At 35.4% G+C, this 18,224-nt stretch overlaps 1 protein-coding gene and 1 long non-coding RNA gene across 2 annotated transcripts; both read left to right on the forward strand.

Moving 5' to 3' along the window:
- The first annotated feature begins 4,640 nt into the window (after positions 1-4,640).
- Positions 4,641-17,410, forward strand: LOC110116389 (EKC/KEOPS complex subunit TPRKB). Its single transcript, XM_020849933.2, has 7 exons — positions 4,641-4,781; positions 6,747-6,890; positions 7,605-7,671; positions 9,450-9,572; positions 9,662-9,745; positions 15,835-15,921; positions 17,144-17,410. The coding sequence occupies exons 2-7, from the start codon at positions 6,823-6,825 to the stop codon at positions 17,228-17,230; spliced, it is 516 nt and encodes a 171-aa protein (XP_020705592.1). The 5' UTR covers positions 4,641-4,781; positions 6,747-6,822; the 3' UTR covers positions 17,231-17,410.
- LOC114579726 lies at positions 9,753-14,678 on the forward strand. The gene is made up of 2 exons (XR_003700892.1): positions 9,753-10,140; positions 14,513-14,678. It is a non-coding gene; the product is annotated as an uncharacterized LOC114579726 (long non-coding RNA).
- Positions 17,411-18,224: the final 814 nt, after the last annotated feature.

The raw sequence follows: 18,224 nt of genomic DNA on the forward strand, positions 1-18,224 counted from the left end.
GTGTCGGCAGTGAACCATCATCCTTTTACACCCTCCAAGTGTTGGCAGCGAACCATCGGCTGTTCACACTCTCCACGTGTGGGCAGAGAATCTTCATTCTTTCACACTCTCTAAGTGTAGGCAGAGAACCTTTGGCTGTTCACACTCTTGAGTGTCGACAGAGAACCGAATTTTCTTGAAAGATCTTCACACTAGAAATCTAGATGTACAAGAGAAAAGAGTGAAGTAAATACAAAGTACACACAGAGATCCTTACCCTTGAGTAACCAAGTGAACCCTTCACACTCCAATAGGAAGAAATCTCATTCAAACACTCTCTCTTACTCTCTCCTTCAATTTCCCTTTACCATTCATGAAGACAAAGTGAAAAAAAAAAAAATTAAATGACAGTCTTAAGTGGACCTTATATAGAAAAGACACAAAAAACTGTTCATAAAACTGTATTTTTTAAATTTGACCATCCACGATCATCCCGTACGATCGTATTTTATATGTACAAACAGTATAAAAACTATTACGTACGAACTCAGTGTGAATCGGTACGAACTGCCTTCATACCCAATCATCATCCCGTATGAACTTGGTTCGTGTGGTACGAACAGTTGTTTTTCAAAGTTTGTTGGTACGAAAAGTCAGGACGAACTACAAGTATACAAAATAGAGCCCTTCATCCCGATACGATTGAAAATATCATCCTTACGAATAGCGTTAGAGGACAAACCAAAGAAGATCATCCAAGTACGAACTAAAGATATCGTCCATATAAACTATGTATTTGTCAAAACCAGATAAGATCGTCCTGGGATGAACTCAAAATATCATCTAGACGAATAGTGTATTTGCCAATTCAAAATAAGATCGTCCTACGATGAATGAGAAATATCGTCTGGACGAACAGTTCATTTGGCAAATCCAGAGAAGATCGTCCTGGGACAAATGTAAAATATCGTCCATACAAACTTCACATTTGGCAAAAATAGAGAAGATTGTCCCGGTACGAACGTAAAATATCGTCCGTACGATCTATACTTAGGAAAAAATTGTCATTTTCTATTCATTCCATTGCTCATTGGGAAAAATAATTGATTAGATCGTCCCGTACGAACAAGTATCATACAATACGATTAGTTAAAAAATGTGAGTTTTAAAAACTCTCCCTCCAGTTTGTGTGTGCTTAGTTACTCAATTACAATCACACTCTCTCAAACTCAATAAAATAAAAAATACATACTTCAATTTACAAAATACTCTAAGCTGATCTTGATTTGAAGTCTTCAACAATCTGGAGTATGATTTCTCTGAAATGTTAGTATACACAAGAGCAAAAATGATTCTTCCAAAATGTGTTAGGAGAAAATACTTAATCAAAATAATAATATTTGGAATCATAAAAAACATGCAAGTTGCAAGAATGTCAAACATGCAAAGCTAAGTAGCAACTATCTTAACATCAACATTTTTTTAATGCCCAGAAAATAATCAGTTAGTTGACTCACTTTGTTGTATGGATAGAATGCCCAAGCTAAAGCAATAATTACTGAATGTTGTTGACCACTTCTTTATTATCCTATAAAGCTCCTCCAACCAACCATTGCTATGAATGACCCCTTATGTGATCATTTCAGTTCATATTTTCTCAAAATCCTCGTTAGAATTACACTTGCTCAAACACTTATAAAAGAGTCCTCTAACTTTATCATTTTTATTGAAGCAACAAATTTTTGATAGAGCATTCTTAAAGATGTGTCATTGGCAAAGTCTATGATGTGTGTGAGGCAATGAAACTTCTATGGCCCTAGTCATTTCCTAGCCTTGATGAGTCTCTCCTACATAGAGGGGGCCCTAAAGCCTAATAAAGGATACCACCTATACAAGACAAACGGAAGGTCTCTATTATAAGAATGCTTTAGAAAGCAGGGAGAGAAGGGGGGAGGTGCATGTCTTTTATACCCCATGAGGGGTATTTATAGTCTAAAGAGAGGGGGTGTTGGGAGTAAAGGGAGTTATTAATTAAAGAATTTTTAGATTAAAAAATTATATATATATATATATATATATATATATAAGTTGTTTGACCACGGGCAAGAGTCAAACAGTGCGCGTGTGTAGACCCAGGAGGGCTAGTATGCGAGCAGTCCAGGAAAGCAAGGCTATGCGTGAGGGGCAAGCCAATGGCCTGGTGGGCGGGTAACTTAGGCGCTTGGGCAAGTGGTGAACACACCAAAAGTGGGTGGCGGCTAGCAGTCAGTCGGCTAGCTTGACCACCAAATTACATCCGGGACTAATGTTTTGGCCCAGAATGCCCGACTCTTTGGCCCAAACAACACATTTTGAACATTTTTGGGATCCCTAGAATCATTTTTGACATTATGAACTCAATTTTGACACTTTCGAAAGACAGCTAGGCCTCTACAATCATTGTCGAGAAATTTTTATAATTTTGGAGCATTATTTTTTTTTATATATTTTGCTCTAATTAATGCATTAACTTTGGGACTTGCTCGAGTTGATTACGAGTATTTTAATTAGTTCACGGCCCCAAAGGGGAGGTCCACGTAGACATCCAAGGAGTGGTTGCACCTCGTAATTATGCAAAATTATAATTTTGCATTAAAATTGTTTAAAATACTCTAACACGTATTTTCAAACTCTGCAAGCTTCGATTTCTAAAAATAGGGGGGAAATTAATATATCATAAAAAATTATCTTGAACGAACACAAATCTCAAGACAAAGTTGAATACAAAACTTTCAAAATTACTTTAAGGAACATTCATACTCTAATTTCAGCAAACTTATAATCAAACTGAACATCTCAAAAAGATAACCCCAACGACACCAAATTTGATCCAATCTAAGACCAAATGGGTCAAAATTGAGGGTCTGAAGCGCATTTGAAAGCTTCAAAGCATGAGTTGGATTACCAAATGATTTCTAAATGTTTCATGCTTATAATCAAATTGAGCGGCTCGATGAGACGAATCTAATGAGCCAAAGATAGTTAAATTTTGACTTATTAAGACACTCAAATATGTGATAAATAATTATGATTAACACAGTCGATATATGTTGTCCATCTAAACAATCCCAACATGCTTTTGATCTTCTCCTTATTTACTAGCAATGCCACTCCCAACAAACTATAAATAAATCTACCATTCTTAACAAAAAAAAAAAAAAAGAAGAGGAAGAAAAAAGAGAAATCTAAGATCTATCTTGCCACCAAGCTCCTCCACGACCACCATCAGACCATCGAACCGTCGCCAGACTTATGCCCAGCCACCATCCATTATCAGACTTCTGCCCAGCAACCAACCATCACCGACCGTCGTCTGACGTCCATCGTCGGACGTCTGCCTGACCACCGACCATCACCGAACTTCTTCCAGGCCACCAGCTGATACAAGACTTCTGCTCGGCCACCAACCGTCGTCGGACTTCTACCTGGCAACCGGTTGTCACCAGACTTTTACCCCCGCTCAGCCACCAACCAACATCGGACTTTCTTCTGGCCTCCAACCGACGTCAGACTTTCTCATAACCATCAACTGACGTCGGACATTCGCCCGACTGCGACTGCTAACCGACACCGAACTTTCTCCCAGCCATCGACTATCTTTAAACTTTGGCTGGCCACCAATTGATATCGGATTTCATCCCAACTCTCCAAATTATTATAATTTCACCATCCTCAAGTTTTGAGCCTGGTCAATCGTTGTAACTCATTCAAATACTAGTATAATCATTTTAATTAGGTGTGGCCTTGTGGTTTTTCCCTTTTTCGGGATTTTCCACATAAAAACCCCCGTATTATTGAGTTCTCTTTTTGTGTGTTGGTATTTGTACAATGTTAAGACGAAAAATCTTCTCACTTTATTGTCGTGTATATTCAAGCCTACAACAATATTCATTTTAATTTTTTTTTCTACTTTTGTTCTTTATCTCCTTGCCATTTGTTACCCGTTGAGGTTGTTTAATATCCTATTTTAGGTAGGATTTAAGCATGTTTAGCTTAAATCATACCAAGCAGAAGGTTGGAGAGGGGCTGTTTGGCAACAAGTATAATTTAACTTTAACAGGATTTAGTAAATCTTGTAAATCTGATTTACTAAATCTTGCTAAAGTTAAATCCTGAAAAACTCTTAGGGAGGTAAATTTTAAATCTTGCGAAACTATTGGGCAATTTAATACAATATTTAAATTAGTTAGTTCATTAAAAAATCAAATTAAGTTTTGTTATAATTTATCATTTTAAGTACAAGTTATTTAAAAATTTTAATTTTAGTTATTATCAATAATATAATTAGAAATAAATTAATTATGAAATAACTTATTAATTTTAATTTTAATTATTTATGATTTTTTAAAATTAAGGATAACGTAAGTCTAAAAGTCAGGAATTCTTAGTTGAGAGTAAAACTCCCAACCAATAAATGAAGGAGAGCTACATTTATATTAATTATTAATGACTAATCATTATAAATAATATAGTTAGAATTTAAGTTAATTATATATTAATCTATAAATAACTGCCCTATCTTCCTGTAGTCGCTGTGTTCTGCCCTGTCTTCTATAGCCCCGGATTTGCTCCGGTTTGCTTTTCCTCTACTGTTGCTGTTCGTTGCTCTTCGACTTCGCGGTAGAGTTTTGAACGAGTCGCTAAGTAACTTCTTCACTTCCTTTGACGACGTTCCTTCCTGTCGGATCCGAAGTCACACGTCCTCGCCGTTCTTGTGTTGGATCGGAAGTGACAACGACGACGGCAGCTTGCTCGTTGCGAAGGTAGCCATCTTTCTTCCTTTCGCGCGCTTCTTCAGCCAAATCCCGTAAATCTGCCGAACTCGCGGATTTAGTATAGCCGGGATTTACGGCAAAAAGAGGGAAACGGAGGATTTAACTCGCTGTGAGATTTAACAGTTCCTAAATCCTGTTTGGCAGGAATATGGCTCAAATCCTGCATTAATCTGTATCCAAACAACCCCTAAATAGAACTGTTTTTATAAATCCTGTTTTTTTTTTTTTTTTTTTTTTTTTTTTTTTTTTTTTTTTTTTGTAATTTAAGAAGAATAATAATATAATTTAACATATTCTTTATATAACTCAAACAAATCCTGTTTTAGTCCCGTTGTTAATTAAATATAGGGTTTACTGAATCACATCATTTGTAGAATTTAACGGATTTCCAAATTTGAAATATTGAAACAAATAGCCAAACACTTTATTAGGATTTAGCAAAATTTAACAACTTTCAGGTTTTAATCATTTGAAGATTTACTAAATCCTACTTTGCAGGATTTACTAAATTCTACTTGTGGTCAAACAACTCTCAAGGTTCAATGACGCAAGTTCAATGTGAAGCTACTACAAAGACAAGATGCTTTTCTATTAAATGGCTCTTTGTTAGAGACTCTAATTTTTGTGTAATGTAGATGCTAGGGAAAGTTTATGATCATTCCTCTACTAAGGGCTCATATGGTTACTTGCAGATGCAAATCATATGGTAGAAAGTAGGGAATGGTGTATCACTCATTTGAGCGTGGAATGAAATCATCATTCTGATGGTGTTTATAGAGTTTGAATTTCATATTGATTTCTCTTTACATATAATCAATGATGGAATCTAAAGAAAAAAAGATTGCTTTTCAAAACATGTTTTCCTGTAGTTGCTGGAATTAACAATTGGAAATTTGTTGTTTCAATTATTTCTTAGCAAAATAAAGTAATAATAATAACAACAACAACAACAATTAGTAGTTTAGGTATGCATAATGAACGGTAGAAGATGCGTCAACAAGATGAGATCATATTAATGTCAAATACAAGCAAACGGCAAAGAGTAATCATTACACGTATAGAAATTGTGTGAAATAATTTTTAGAAATTAAATTTAATCTCTCGCGTAAACACTTAGTTGAAAACATAGAAAATGAGCATTAATAAAGCCAAATCTTAATAGATGTGACTCGACTAATGATGATACTGCTTTAAAGATTTCACTAAATCATACAACTCACATTTGCTAATAACTTAAAATTATATGGTACTATGGTACTACCAAACAACCCCCAGATCAATCCATCTATAGTGTGTCTTTTTTTTAATAAATCACTAGTTAGTTTGTTTATTATAGTGCAATGTTTAAAATTCCTTACTCAAGTTATTTCTTAATTGCTTAATTGCATCTTTTAAGTTTTATTATGGCATAATGCAATTTTCTTTATTTTCTTGGAAAATGATGATTGTTTGCATTGTTTCTTCTTCACAACGAAATAAGTTGCTGTTGGTTTGTTCCATTTTATTCTTGTTTGTTGTTGGTGTTTAGTTTTGTTTTCATTAGATGGTTTGTATATATTTTTATGTTCAACAAATACAAGATTTATGTCAAATTTTGACTCTTTGCCTGTAGAAGACTAGTTTTTTAGTCATTGTATGTGTGAAACTATTCATGTGTTTTGAAGTACTTTTTGCATGAAGCATGGATATTGATAATAATATCTTTAATCTTTGTTTATCAACTTGGGTATCTACATTATTGTATATTATCTTTGTTAACATCATTTTCAAAAGCACTTATATTGTTTGATTTAGATTTTTTTTTTTTTACTTTTTTGTGATGATGTCATGCTGGTCATTTTTGTATGATTGTGATAGGCAACCCCCACCCAATCTGGACCCTAATATTGTGCGTCCTGTAATTGCTTATTTTATCTCCTAATTAAAAGATATTTTTGTACAACCTTTCTCCAGATTGTTGGAACACATTTATACCAAATAAAGTGTTAGCTTTTTTCCTTTTACTTGTGGAAACGAGTGACTGTCAGAGATGAAAGAGTTCAACGTGGCTGGGAGCAACATTTCCCTTGCCCTCTTCACAGATGTGAGCAACAGCAGGTGGGCTGCCGATCTAACCCTTCTCTTTTGTTTCCTTCTAAAACCTTCGTATGTTACATTTTTAGTTATGCTAAAATGTCATTATTTATGTCTGCAAATTCATGGAACTTGTTCTTTTACTTTCCATACTTTAAACTGAACGTTGCCCTGGTGTTGATGTTTTGATTGTTTAAATTTGAGTCAATTATTCTTATAACTTTAGTAGGTCGTTATTATGCTTGAGACCAGTTAAAAAGGTTTGCATGGTTGAGGTGATTATATTCTCCTTAGTAATATCACTCACTTTCAATTAGATTTGATGAGCTGAAGTCTTTGATTACTTCAAAGGGATACCCGTAAGTATAGTTGCTGGCTTGCAGTTCTGAGAACATCACTGGAACATGGTTTGTTTTCATTGTTAATCAAAAGATAATAAAATGATTGGACAGCATTTATTTATAACTGGAAGTTAATTATGAAGTCTTAGAAAGTGTATCTTCTGAGTATTATTCTACTTCCATATTCTGTTGTTTCATTCTTAGTAATTTTCACTCCAGCCTTCTGTCGTGCCTCAAAACTATTTGATGTTCATCCTGAACGATCCTAATTTATGTGATTTTTGCACTTTTAAATTCAGCCACTCATGCTATGAGCTAAATCAAAATGATAATTTGAATGTTTATCCCATGAAAAGAGGCAAACCTGGGTTATAATATGTCTGACATTTGGTTTCAGGGAACTTCTTGACTCTATTCAAGCAGGAACTTTAGAACCAGAAGTTGCACTCATGAATGCATCACTGGTATGCTCCATTTATAATATATTTGGCTTCATGTTAAATCTTTTTGCTGATGATATTCTTCTTGTTGGTAAGACTAGAGAGGGAGTTGAAGGTAAACTTGAATTATGGAGCTTAACCTTAGAGTCTAAAGGTTTTCGTTTGAGTAGATCTAAAACTAAATATATGGAGTGTAATTTTAGTAGCAATAGACCTAGTGAGGGGTTTGTGATTTTGGGCGATCAAGTCATTAATAAGAGTATATGTTTTAGATATCTTGGATATATTGTTCAGAGTGATGGTGAAATAGATGGGGATATTATCAGCAGAATTCAAGTTGGATAGTTGAAGTGGAGGAATGCATTGGGCTTGTTGTGTGATAGAAAAGTCCCCCTCAAACTTAAGGGAAAATTTTATAAGATACTGGTGAGACCTGCAATGCTTTATGGTGCCGAATGTTGGCCATTAAAAGAGAAGCATAATACTAAGCTATGATGCACCAACACTTCTCCTCAAAGAGGCGTGCAGTGTCCGACACCGTGTCCGACACGACACTCGTCCGACACTCATTCGACACGTGTCGGACACGCCGAAAATGTGTCCGATTAAAAAAGTATTAAAAACAAATTGGACATGCGTGTCCGACACGCGTATCTTAAATATTTTATAATTTTTTTAAAATATAATTTCTTATATTTGGCGAGATTTAAAATAAATTTCTTATTTCTTATCCACAACACCAAATCAACGTCTGCATTTAATACCCATTCATCGAATATTCTCATTTTCATTTCTCTTTGGCAGTGAAGGTATTTTTATCTCCTCTCTTTTTGCACAATTACAAATATTTCTCTTGTTGAACCAGAGTTGAAAGCAGTAATATTCAATGATGATGATATTGAAGGCCAAAACTAAACCTCTAAAGCTAATCCTAGTAGTTGAAGCTTGAATGCTTGATGTTGTAGTAAGTGATTATTTGCTTATATTTTTTTGGTTATACTAGATATTTTGCACTAAATATTTTATATTATAAGCTAGACAAGTTATCATGTCATTCATTTATTATTGTTTATCATTTTTAATATAATATTACATTAATATATATACACTATATAAAAAAATGTATTGCCGTGTCCGCGTCGTACCCGTGTCCTATATTTTCAAAAAAAGTCATGTCCCGTGTCCGTGTCGTGTCGTGTCCGTGTCCGTGCATCATAGATAATAAGTTAAGTGTTGCAAAGATGAGGATGCTTAGGTGGATGAGTGGCTTTACCCTTAGAGATAGGATACGAAATGAGCATATACGTGAAAAGGTTGGAGTGGCTCCAGTGGAAGATAAGATTAGAGAGAGTCGCCTTAGATGGTTTGGTCACATTAAACGAAGGCCTTCGGATGATCCGGTTAGGAAAGTTGAGGTATTAGATTTGACTTATATTAAGAAAGGTAGAGGTAGACCTAAAAAGACTTAGTTAGAAAATATTAGAAATGATATTTCTTTATTAAATTTAAATGAGAATTTGTCTTTTAACATGACACAATGGAGAAAAAGGATTCATATAGCCGACCCCACGTAGTGGGACAAAGGCTTGATGTTGTTGTTGTTGTAAAATGTTTTTGTATTACATGTCACTATGTCAGTTGGCACTTTAGTTTCCGAATAGCATATATGACTGGTTTGCAATTTGATTTCTGCTTGTACTGTAAGTTCAGGGTCATTTGTTGAATTTTATATTGTAATCCATCTTCAATGCAATGCTTTGCAATATTTATCCACTCTCTTCTATTGATGACCATTGAAACAGATACCAGATGTATTCCCAGTTCTTGCAGCTGCATATAATGCTCTTATTGCCAAATCAAGAGATTCCTTGACAACACGCACACTGCATTCAGAACTTGTTTATAACTATTCGGGTTCTAAACATGTACCCACCTTTCTGAGATCAGTCCTAGCTTTTGTTGTAAATTTGTTATATTCGTATTGATTCATTGATTTTGAGTTTTGTTTTGATAGATTACTGAATCATTGAAGAGGTTTGGAATCTCCGATAAAACAAACTATATTCTGGCAGTTCGTTTTGGTGCTTCCAGTGATGAGGTGCGTCCATCAGAAACCTGTATCCCTCTTGACGCTGAAATAAGTAAATGAAAATGATATTATTTTGTTTAGTGAATCCACCTGTCTGTTAGAAAATCCCTTTTAATCAGTCTAATATATGAGCTTTACCTGAAGTTCATTGGCCGAATTACGGCAGATAAACTTACTAAAAGAGCTTGCTACCTGTTAGAGTCTGCAAGCAGGAAGAAGAAAAGAGGGCTAAGGAGGAGAAGAAGAAACAGAGCAATGTCGAAGTTACTGTAGCATTCTATTTTTCATAAGCAGCTCATACAATGGTATCAAGTATATATAGATAAAGTAGGAAACACAAAAATGAGAAGCCGTTGGACACAGACTGAAAAGTGGATAGCGGCTGAGCAGAGAATCAACTGCAGGTGGTCCACGCATATTCAGATGGTAGTGGAGGTGCTAACATCCCCCCGCAAGTGGATTGTCCAAGGGTTGGACTGTCAACTTGAGTCGCAGCTGTTTGAACCGAGAGGTTGGAAGAGGTTTGGTAAGGATGTCTGCCGGTTGATCAAGTGAACTGATGTGTAGAATGGAGATTGCGGCTGCTCGAATGTGTTCACTGATGAAGTGATAATCAAGCTCAATGTGCTTGGTCCGGGCATGGAAAACAGAATTGTGTGCTAAAGCAATAGTAGAGGTGTTATCACAGTATATTAGAGTTGGTTCGGATTGAGTAGCTTGAAATTCTTGTAGAAGACATCTTAACCAGAGGACATCTGATGTGGCGGTTGAAAGAGCCCTGTATTCAGCCTCGGTAGATGATTTGGCAACAGTGGCTTGTTTCTTAACTTGCCAAGAGATAAGATTTGGACCCAAGTAGGAGCAAAAACCAGTGACCGACTTTCGATCCGATCTATCCGCAGCCCAGTCCGAGTCAACAAATGTGCGGAGTTGTAAGTCACCAGGAAGAAAAGTAATGCCGAAGTGTATGGTCCCTTTAATGTAACGAAGAAGACGTTTGAGGGACTGAAAGTGTTGATTGGTTGGATGATGCATTGATTGGCAAATATGATTTGTTGCAAACGCTAAATCTGGGCGAGTGGTTGTAAGATACATAAGCGAACCGGCAAGTTTGCGATATAATGTAGGATCAGAGAATGGCAGATTTGCATCAGGGCAAGCTGGTGGTTTTAGTGCCAGAGGAGTGGAGACAGGACGGCAATTGGAGAAACCAAACTTAGCAAGTAGTGTCTCAGCATAACGTGTCTGATGCAGAAAAAGGCCAGAATCCGTTTTCTGCACTTGAACTCCAAGAAATGTGGAGATGGATCCAAGCTCCTTGAGAGAGAAGTCTGTGTGTAGTTTCTGTACTAGTGACTGCATAAGAGATTGATCATTACCGGTGAGAAGTAAATTGTCAACATAGATTAAGAAGTACAGAAAGACATGAGCCCGGTTGAAAATAAGAAGAGATGGATCAGATTTGCTAATGCTGAATCCAAATTCTTTAAGAGAGGTGGTTAGCTTATCAAACCACTGTCGTGGGGCCTGTTTAAGTCCATATAAGGACTTGTTCAATTTGCACACGTAGTGAGGGAATTGTTCATCAACAAAACCTTGAGGTTGCTTCATGTACACGGTGTCCGGTAATTCACCATGTAAAATGCATTAGCAATATCGAATTGAAAAACCGGCCAGCCTCTAGTCAGAGCTATAAGGAGTAGAATCCGAACAGCAGACATTTTAGCCACGGGGCTAAATGTTTCTTTGAAGTTAATACCATACTCTTGTGCAAAGCCTTGAGCCACTAAGCGGGCTTTGTAAGTTGGTGACTGTCCATCGGATGGAAGTTTAGTTTTAAAAAGCCATTTGCAGCCAAGGACGGGAATATTAGACGGCGGTGGTGTGAGAGACCAAGTGGATTGTTGTTGAAGAGCAAGAAATTCTTTGGACATGGCAGCACGCTAATGAGGTAATTTGTTATCTTGAGTATAGGATGTAGGAGTAGAGGTTGATGTTGTGACAGCCGAGAGATCAAAGATTGTTTTTGGTTTAAGATTTCCGGTCTTAAATCGTGTTTGCATTTGATGCTGGGGAGGAGGAGGAGTAGGGGAGAGTGAGGGAGTAACGGAAGATGTTGAGATTGTAGGAGAATTGAGAGAGGATTCAGTGGATGTAGATGGGTGGGTAGGGGAATGAAGGGAATATTGGGTTGGACTGAGAGGGGGAGAGATCTGCTGAATGGTGGATGTAGGAATAAGCATCAGTGGAGGTGAGACAAGAGGAGGAGACGATATCTGGGAAGGTGGAGGAGAGCTGTGATAGGGAAAATGAGTTTCATGGAAAACAACATGTCTTGAAATGTGCATTTTACGAGTTTGTAGATTATAGCATCTATAACCTTTTTGAGAGGAGGAATAGCCGAGAAACACACAGTCTTGAGAGCGGGGTTGAAGTTTATTTGTGATGAGAGGGCGAAGCCAGGGATAGCATAAACATCCAAAGGTCCTTAGATGCTTGTAGTCTGGTAAGGTTCCATAAATAGTTTGGTAGGGAATGTTGAGATTACAAGCTTTAGTAGGAAAACGATTAATGAGATAATTAGTAGTTAATAAAGCTTCAGCCCAAAAGAGAGGGGGAAGGTTTGCTTCATGAAGAAGAGTACGAGTGATATCAAGAAGATGACGATTTTTACGTTCGGCTAAACCATTTTGCTCCGGTGTATAAGGACAGGTTGGTGAGTGATACCATTCGAGTGCAGATAATTGTTGAAGCTAGTATTGTTGTATTCTCCTCCATCGGTGCGGAGAATTTTAAGTTTGGCATTAAAGAAATTTTGAATGAGATTATTATAGTGAATGAATTTAGAGAGAGCTTGATCTTTTGAATGCATTAAGTAGATCCAACAGAAGCGGGAATGAGCATCTATAAACGTGATAAAATAACGATATCCATTGATAGAAGAGACGGGGGAAGGACCCCAAACATCAGAATGAACTACAGAAAAGGGTGTAAAAACAGTAGTGCTACTATTGTTAAATGGCAACTTGTGGCTTTTTCCCACATTACAAGATCGACAAAGAACTGAAACAAAGGAAGTACATATAGATGGAATAAGTTTAGCTAAGGCTTGCAAAATTCGATGATTGGGATGGCCAAGCCGGGAATGCCACGGAGGACTGGATGGCTTCGTTACAGTATGGAGGGCTGAGTTGCGATTGGTAGCAGGCGTGGAAATGGGGTAGAGACCATTACGAACTCGACCACGAAGAAGGATTTGGCAGTCCGATTGATCCTGAATAGTGAAACCGTGAGCATCAAAAGAAATTGTACAGTTATTATATGTGGTTAACTTGTGAATAGATAAAAGGTTATGCGATAAGGTAGGAATGTAAAGAATATTTTGGAGGTATAGCTTACGAGTGGTGTTAGGTAAAGGTAAAATTCACGGTCCTTGGTGTTGGATAGGCATTTGGCTTCCATTTGCTATAGAGACAGTATCAGAACCTGCATAGACTGACGGCTGTTGAATGGCTTGTGAGTCAACTGTGAGATGATTTGTTGCACCGGAGTCAAGTATCCATTCTGAAGTATTAGAGCTTTGATTTTGAGAAAGCAGGGCACGACTGGGCTCTGGAGATGAGGATGAGTAACGATACCAGCAGGTCACAGCAGTGTGTCCATTCTTGGCACAAATCTGACAGACGGGACGAGTGTTTGGAGTCGTAGCTTGTGGACGTCCAGCATTGGATTGATGCCGAGAGGTCATTCCACGACCTCTGGTATTCATTCGTCCCCTGTTATTTCTCCCTCGGCTGGAGTAAAAAGCTAAGTTGTCAGTTGCTGGAGGAGCATCCTTTCTCAGTTCATTTTGTATATCTATTTCTTCACTACACAAAAGAGAGTATAAAGTCTCCAAGCTGATGGGAAGCTGAGAAGTTCGTACAGAGCTTTTGAATGAGTTATACGAAGCCGGCAAACCATTGAGGATGTACATCAAAATGTCTTCAGTATCCACGTGAGAACCTGCAGCAGCTATATTATCTACAAGAGTTTTAACCTGAGCCAAGTATTGCGTCATTGAAGAATCTTTCATCTGTATATTATGCAACTCATTTTTTAGTTGTATAACACGCGACCTGTTGGTCGGCTGGAGCCTGGTAGCCAGCATTGTCCAAATCTCGTGTGCGGTAGACAAGTGAAATACATAGGGAAGTACTGATGGAGATATTGTTGAGAATAAAGCTGATACCAGGTTTTGATCTACAAGGCGCCACAGCTTGTATTCCGGATTAGTCACGAAACAACTCGGGTAGACTTGTTGTCCCGATAGGTAACCTTCAAAACCATTCGCTGCAAAGAGTTTGTGAATCTGAAGGCTCCATAAGGCATAGTTCTCATTTGAGAGTTGAAGGTTAACTATGGTTTTCAGGTTAGACATCAAGAACTTCAGCGGAGCAGGGATTGTGAATTCTGCCATTGTTGAGGTTAGAGAGGATACCGGAGGAGCAACGTGAGCTGCAGCTGGCGGAAGAGCAGTCGAAGATGATGAATCTGGGTTAGCCATGATGCAAGAGCTCTGATACCATAAAAGAGCTTGCTACCTGTTAGAGTCTGCAAGCAGGAAGAAGAAAAGAGGGCTACGGAGGAGAAGAAGAAAGCAGAAGAAACAGAGCAATGTCGAAGTTACTGTAGCATTCTATTTTTCATAAGCAGCTCATACAATGGTATCAAGTATATATAGATAAAGTAGGAAACACAATAATGAGAAGCCGTTGGACACATAATCAACTGCAGGTGGTCCACGCATATTCAGATGGTAGTGGAGAACGAAGGGTGAAGGTGCTAACACTTACCAGATTGTTGCAAGAAAACAATGTTGCATTTTTTAAGCCATATAAGCTTATATATATCTATTGGTTGAATTTTATGATCTAATCTTCGTAGCGCCGTTGTTTCATAATTCTTCTGCTAATTATGAACAAGCGTGTAGTTCCTGCATACTTTGTTTGGATGGTTATTATGGTTGCTGGGTCGAGAGTTGATCCAACTCGGTTCTCTTTTTATCCAATACATCTTCTTGACGCCTGCTTTCATTTTTACATGATTATAATTTTTTTCCACCAGAATAATTAGGAAATTATAGTAATATTTTCCACCATTCTTGAGCAATTGTTGTTACCAGAAAAACATTAGGACGGTAGATAGAATCCTTACGAAGATGCTAGGCTGAAAAAAAATTTGGGCCAGGCTATCTTAATCCTAATTTAGCCAGGATGGATATTAAAATCTATTACTCTAAATTAAGATGAGTGTAATATAAGTTTTGACTTATTAGGCATATATTATGTTTGTCTAAAAGTTAATTCAATAACTTTGAGATTCACCCTGATCAAATTTTCATCAAAAGATCATTCTTGAAATGTTTGACATGCAAACTGTGGCTTTCATTTGAAGTCACGATTTAGCTAAGATTTGCATGTCAAGTTGTTGCTATGTTAAGTATTGTATATGAATAGTGGTTTATAATTTTTGGTTACACAAAAAACTACAATGTTTTAATACAATATAGTTATTGTTAACCTAGTTCAAAATATAAGAATTTGATTTCAAGGTTAAGTGTTGCAAAGAATGGGTCAGAGAGAGTAATTAGATTTTTGCACACAATGTTATTATTTTATTTCTTCTAATGGGATGCAAAAATTTATTTCAAACAGTTTTGTACGCTTGTAACCGTGTTAAAATATTTATATGTATATGTTCATGTAAAACTGGAAAAACAATTTTATACAGATCCAAGTTTAAATTGAATAGGAACCCAATAAAGGAAAATTCTCCACTTATCGTTCTTCTAGAATTGTTGAAAACTTGTAGATTGTAGATGCACCAAATGATTTTGTTTTGTACTAAAATTTTGGACCTTTCTCCCACATTTACAGTTATTCAAGAACTTATGAGTCACGTCTTACATTATGTTTAGATGCACAATTTTTTTACCCTTTTTGGGCTTCTAGTAAAGGAAATATGGATTTTACTTTTATCTCTACCAGATGCTGAGGAAATAGTAAGAGGGAAACTGACCTTTTCGTTATTGTTAATACACTTACCTTTTGTGCCAGATGAAGGATGTTGCCAAGCTAATCAAAGGGAAGGAGGTTGATTTGGAAGAACTGGAAACCAAAGCTGATGAAACCCAAATACAAAAGGTTTGATTTTTGTTTAATCAAAGGATAATATACATGAAAAAAAAAATTGTAATATGCTTGTTGAAAATTTGATATATATATATATATATATATATATGTACATCAAGAAGTGCATGTTGAAAATTCAATTTTTTCTTGCTAATTAACAAGCATCTATATTATAAAAAAGAAAAATATTATAATCAGATTTATCTGTTTTGTAATAAGTTTTTAATATTTTTTTCTATTTGATATTATGATCTTTTGTGAGATTGATCTCATTATCTAAATTAATAAACTTAGTATGATCATCTTAATATTTTCACCTTCATTTATGCAAGCAAGATCTCATATGAATTCTTATTATCATTCAATATTATTTATATCTTTTTCACCTTATTGTTCAGCATAAATTGTATGATTTAAGTGCTAGTTTTTTTTTAAATAGTAATAAAATGATAAATATAGTAATATTATAATACTTTTAGAAAAATTTTATGATGCATTTTTTTATTTTAAAATCTTATCAACATGATGCATGTGCAATAAAACCAACATATGTATATATAAAAGCTAGTTTGCATGAAAATAAGGGAAACTATTTATCACAACAAAATAATTCTTTATTGGGGGAGAAGATCGAAGAGAGAGAAATTTGAAGTTTAGGATTTCATTTTAAAACTTAAAGGCTGAGATTCATTATTAGGAGAAATACAAGTGACTTTTATAATTATATATCCAAGTTACACTAATATAAATTTGTGCTTTGTATGACTAAATTTAGTGTCAAAATTATACACTCGATGAACTTGTATTAATATTTTTTTAGGTCCCTTCAAGCTATAGTAATTGAATATATTTAAACATTAATTAAAAGCTTGATGCTTAAATTAATTAAGTTGTGAGAATTGAGTCTATATGAGCGCATCATTAAGATTACTTTCGAGTATTGATATGTCACCAAAAATAGTCTTTATCTGGCAATTTTAAAAACAATAAAAGAAAACTGAATATTAATATTGTCTATAAGAGTGACCATAGCTCAAATTTCCTGAACTACTTAGAAGCTGATGATATGTCTTCATTCATAAACAATTAATACTAAAAGCCTGCATATTTAGAGAATTTAGCATTTTAGTAACAGGATAATGCCCTTACAAGATAACTATAAAAGTCTGCATAATATATTTCTTATGACATAGTTTTCACACAACTCTTAACTATTTTTGTTTTTATGTTTCAGCATTACAAGATAACCAGCCAGGAACTTGCCATCTCTTCACTTTCTAACGCAATCACCTGCAGAATTGCTGTCCGAGATGCATTATAAATTTGCATAAATGCTTTATAATGTTTAGTCATGCAATTTTTGTTTTAAATCAAGTGCTTTGTTGAATGAGCCAATATAACATGTAAAGATCTTTGGCTTTATGTATCATTGCAGCTAATGCTTGGAACTTGAAACCATTTGCTATGCTTAGTTTAATCTACTCTCTTGAGTTCTTAAAAAGCATTGTCACCAATAATGAATTGTAAGTAGGAGAAATTATTATGTGCGGAGTCTTGATGACGTCCTGATTCCAATCAAAAAGGGTCACGCTGCATGTACGCAAATACAATTTTGGATGTATTTTTTATTAAAAAAATGTCTCATAATCTACTTTTACATTAAAAAAATGATATTTTGAGAATAATTTAATGACTAATACTAATTTTTGCCTCCATTCAAAAAAAAGTTATGTCTCCACCCCTGTGCCTATGTGATGTGTGCATTAATTTACTTTAATTAACTAAAATATCTAAAAAAATCAGGCCAAATTAATACCTTTCTAAGTAAATGCTAAAGCTTAAGAGTTCTACTAATGGCCTTTAAAACTGTCGGCCAGTTTAGTCAAAACTTCATTAATGGATAGCATTCTCTTCCATGCCGAGCTGGCGCTTCCCATCCACAAGACACATGCCTCATCAATTTGTCGGTGGGAGTCCGTGGGACCAACAAAAATAATTAAATAAAAAATTAATAAGACCAGTTTTTTTAGCAGATAAGCTAATACATTATAAATAAATACATATATATATATCTTCTTTCTTTTTTATAAATGGAATAAAATAAAATAAAGGAGAGATTGTGTAAAGAATTATTGAGATTATTATGTAAACTAATTTTAAAATTAGCATTAAGATAACTATAACATATTAAGAATTAATAAATTTTACTTTTAAAATTTATCTAAATTAGATTTCGATTAAATAATTTTATTATTTAATTTTATATGAGCATGCATGGCTTTTCGTAGAGTATGTAAAAATATTATTTTATGTCT

The sequence above is a fragment of the Dendrobium catenatum genome, unplaced genomic scaffold, assembly GCF_001605985.2.
Source record: "Dendrobium catenatum unplaced genomic scaffold, ASM160598v2 fragScaff_scaffold_621, whole genome shotgun sequence".
Classification (NCBI taxonomy): Eukaryota; Viridiplantae; Streptophyta; class Magnoliopsida; order Asparagales; family Orchidaceae; genus Dendrobium; species Dendrobium catenatum.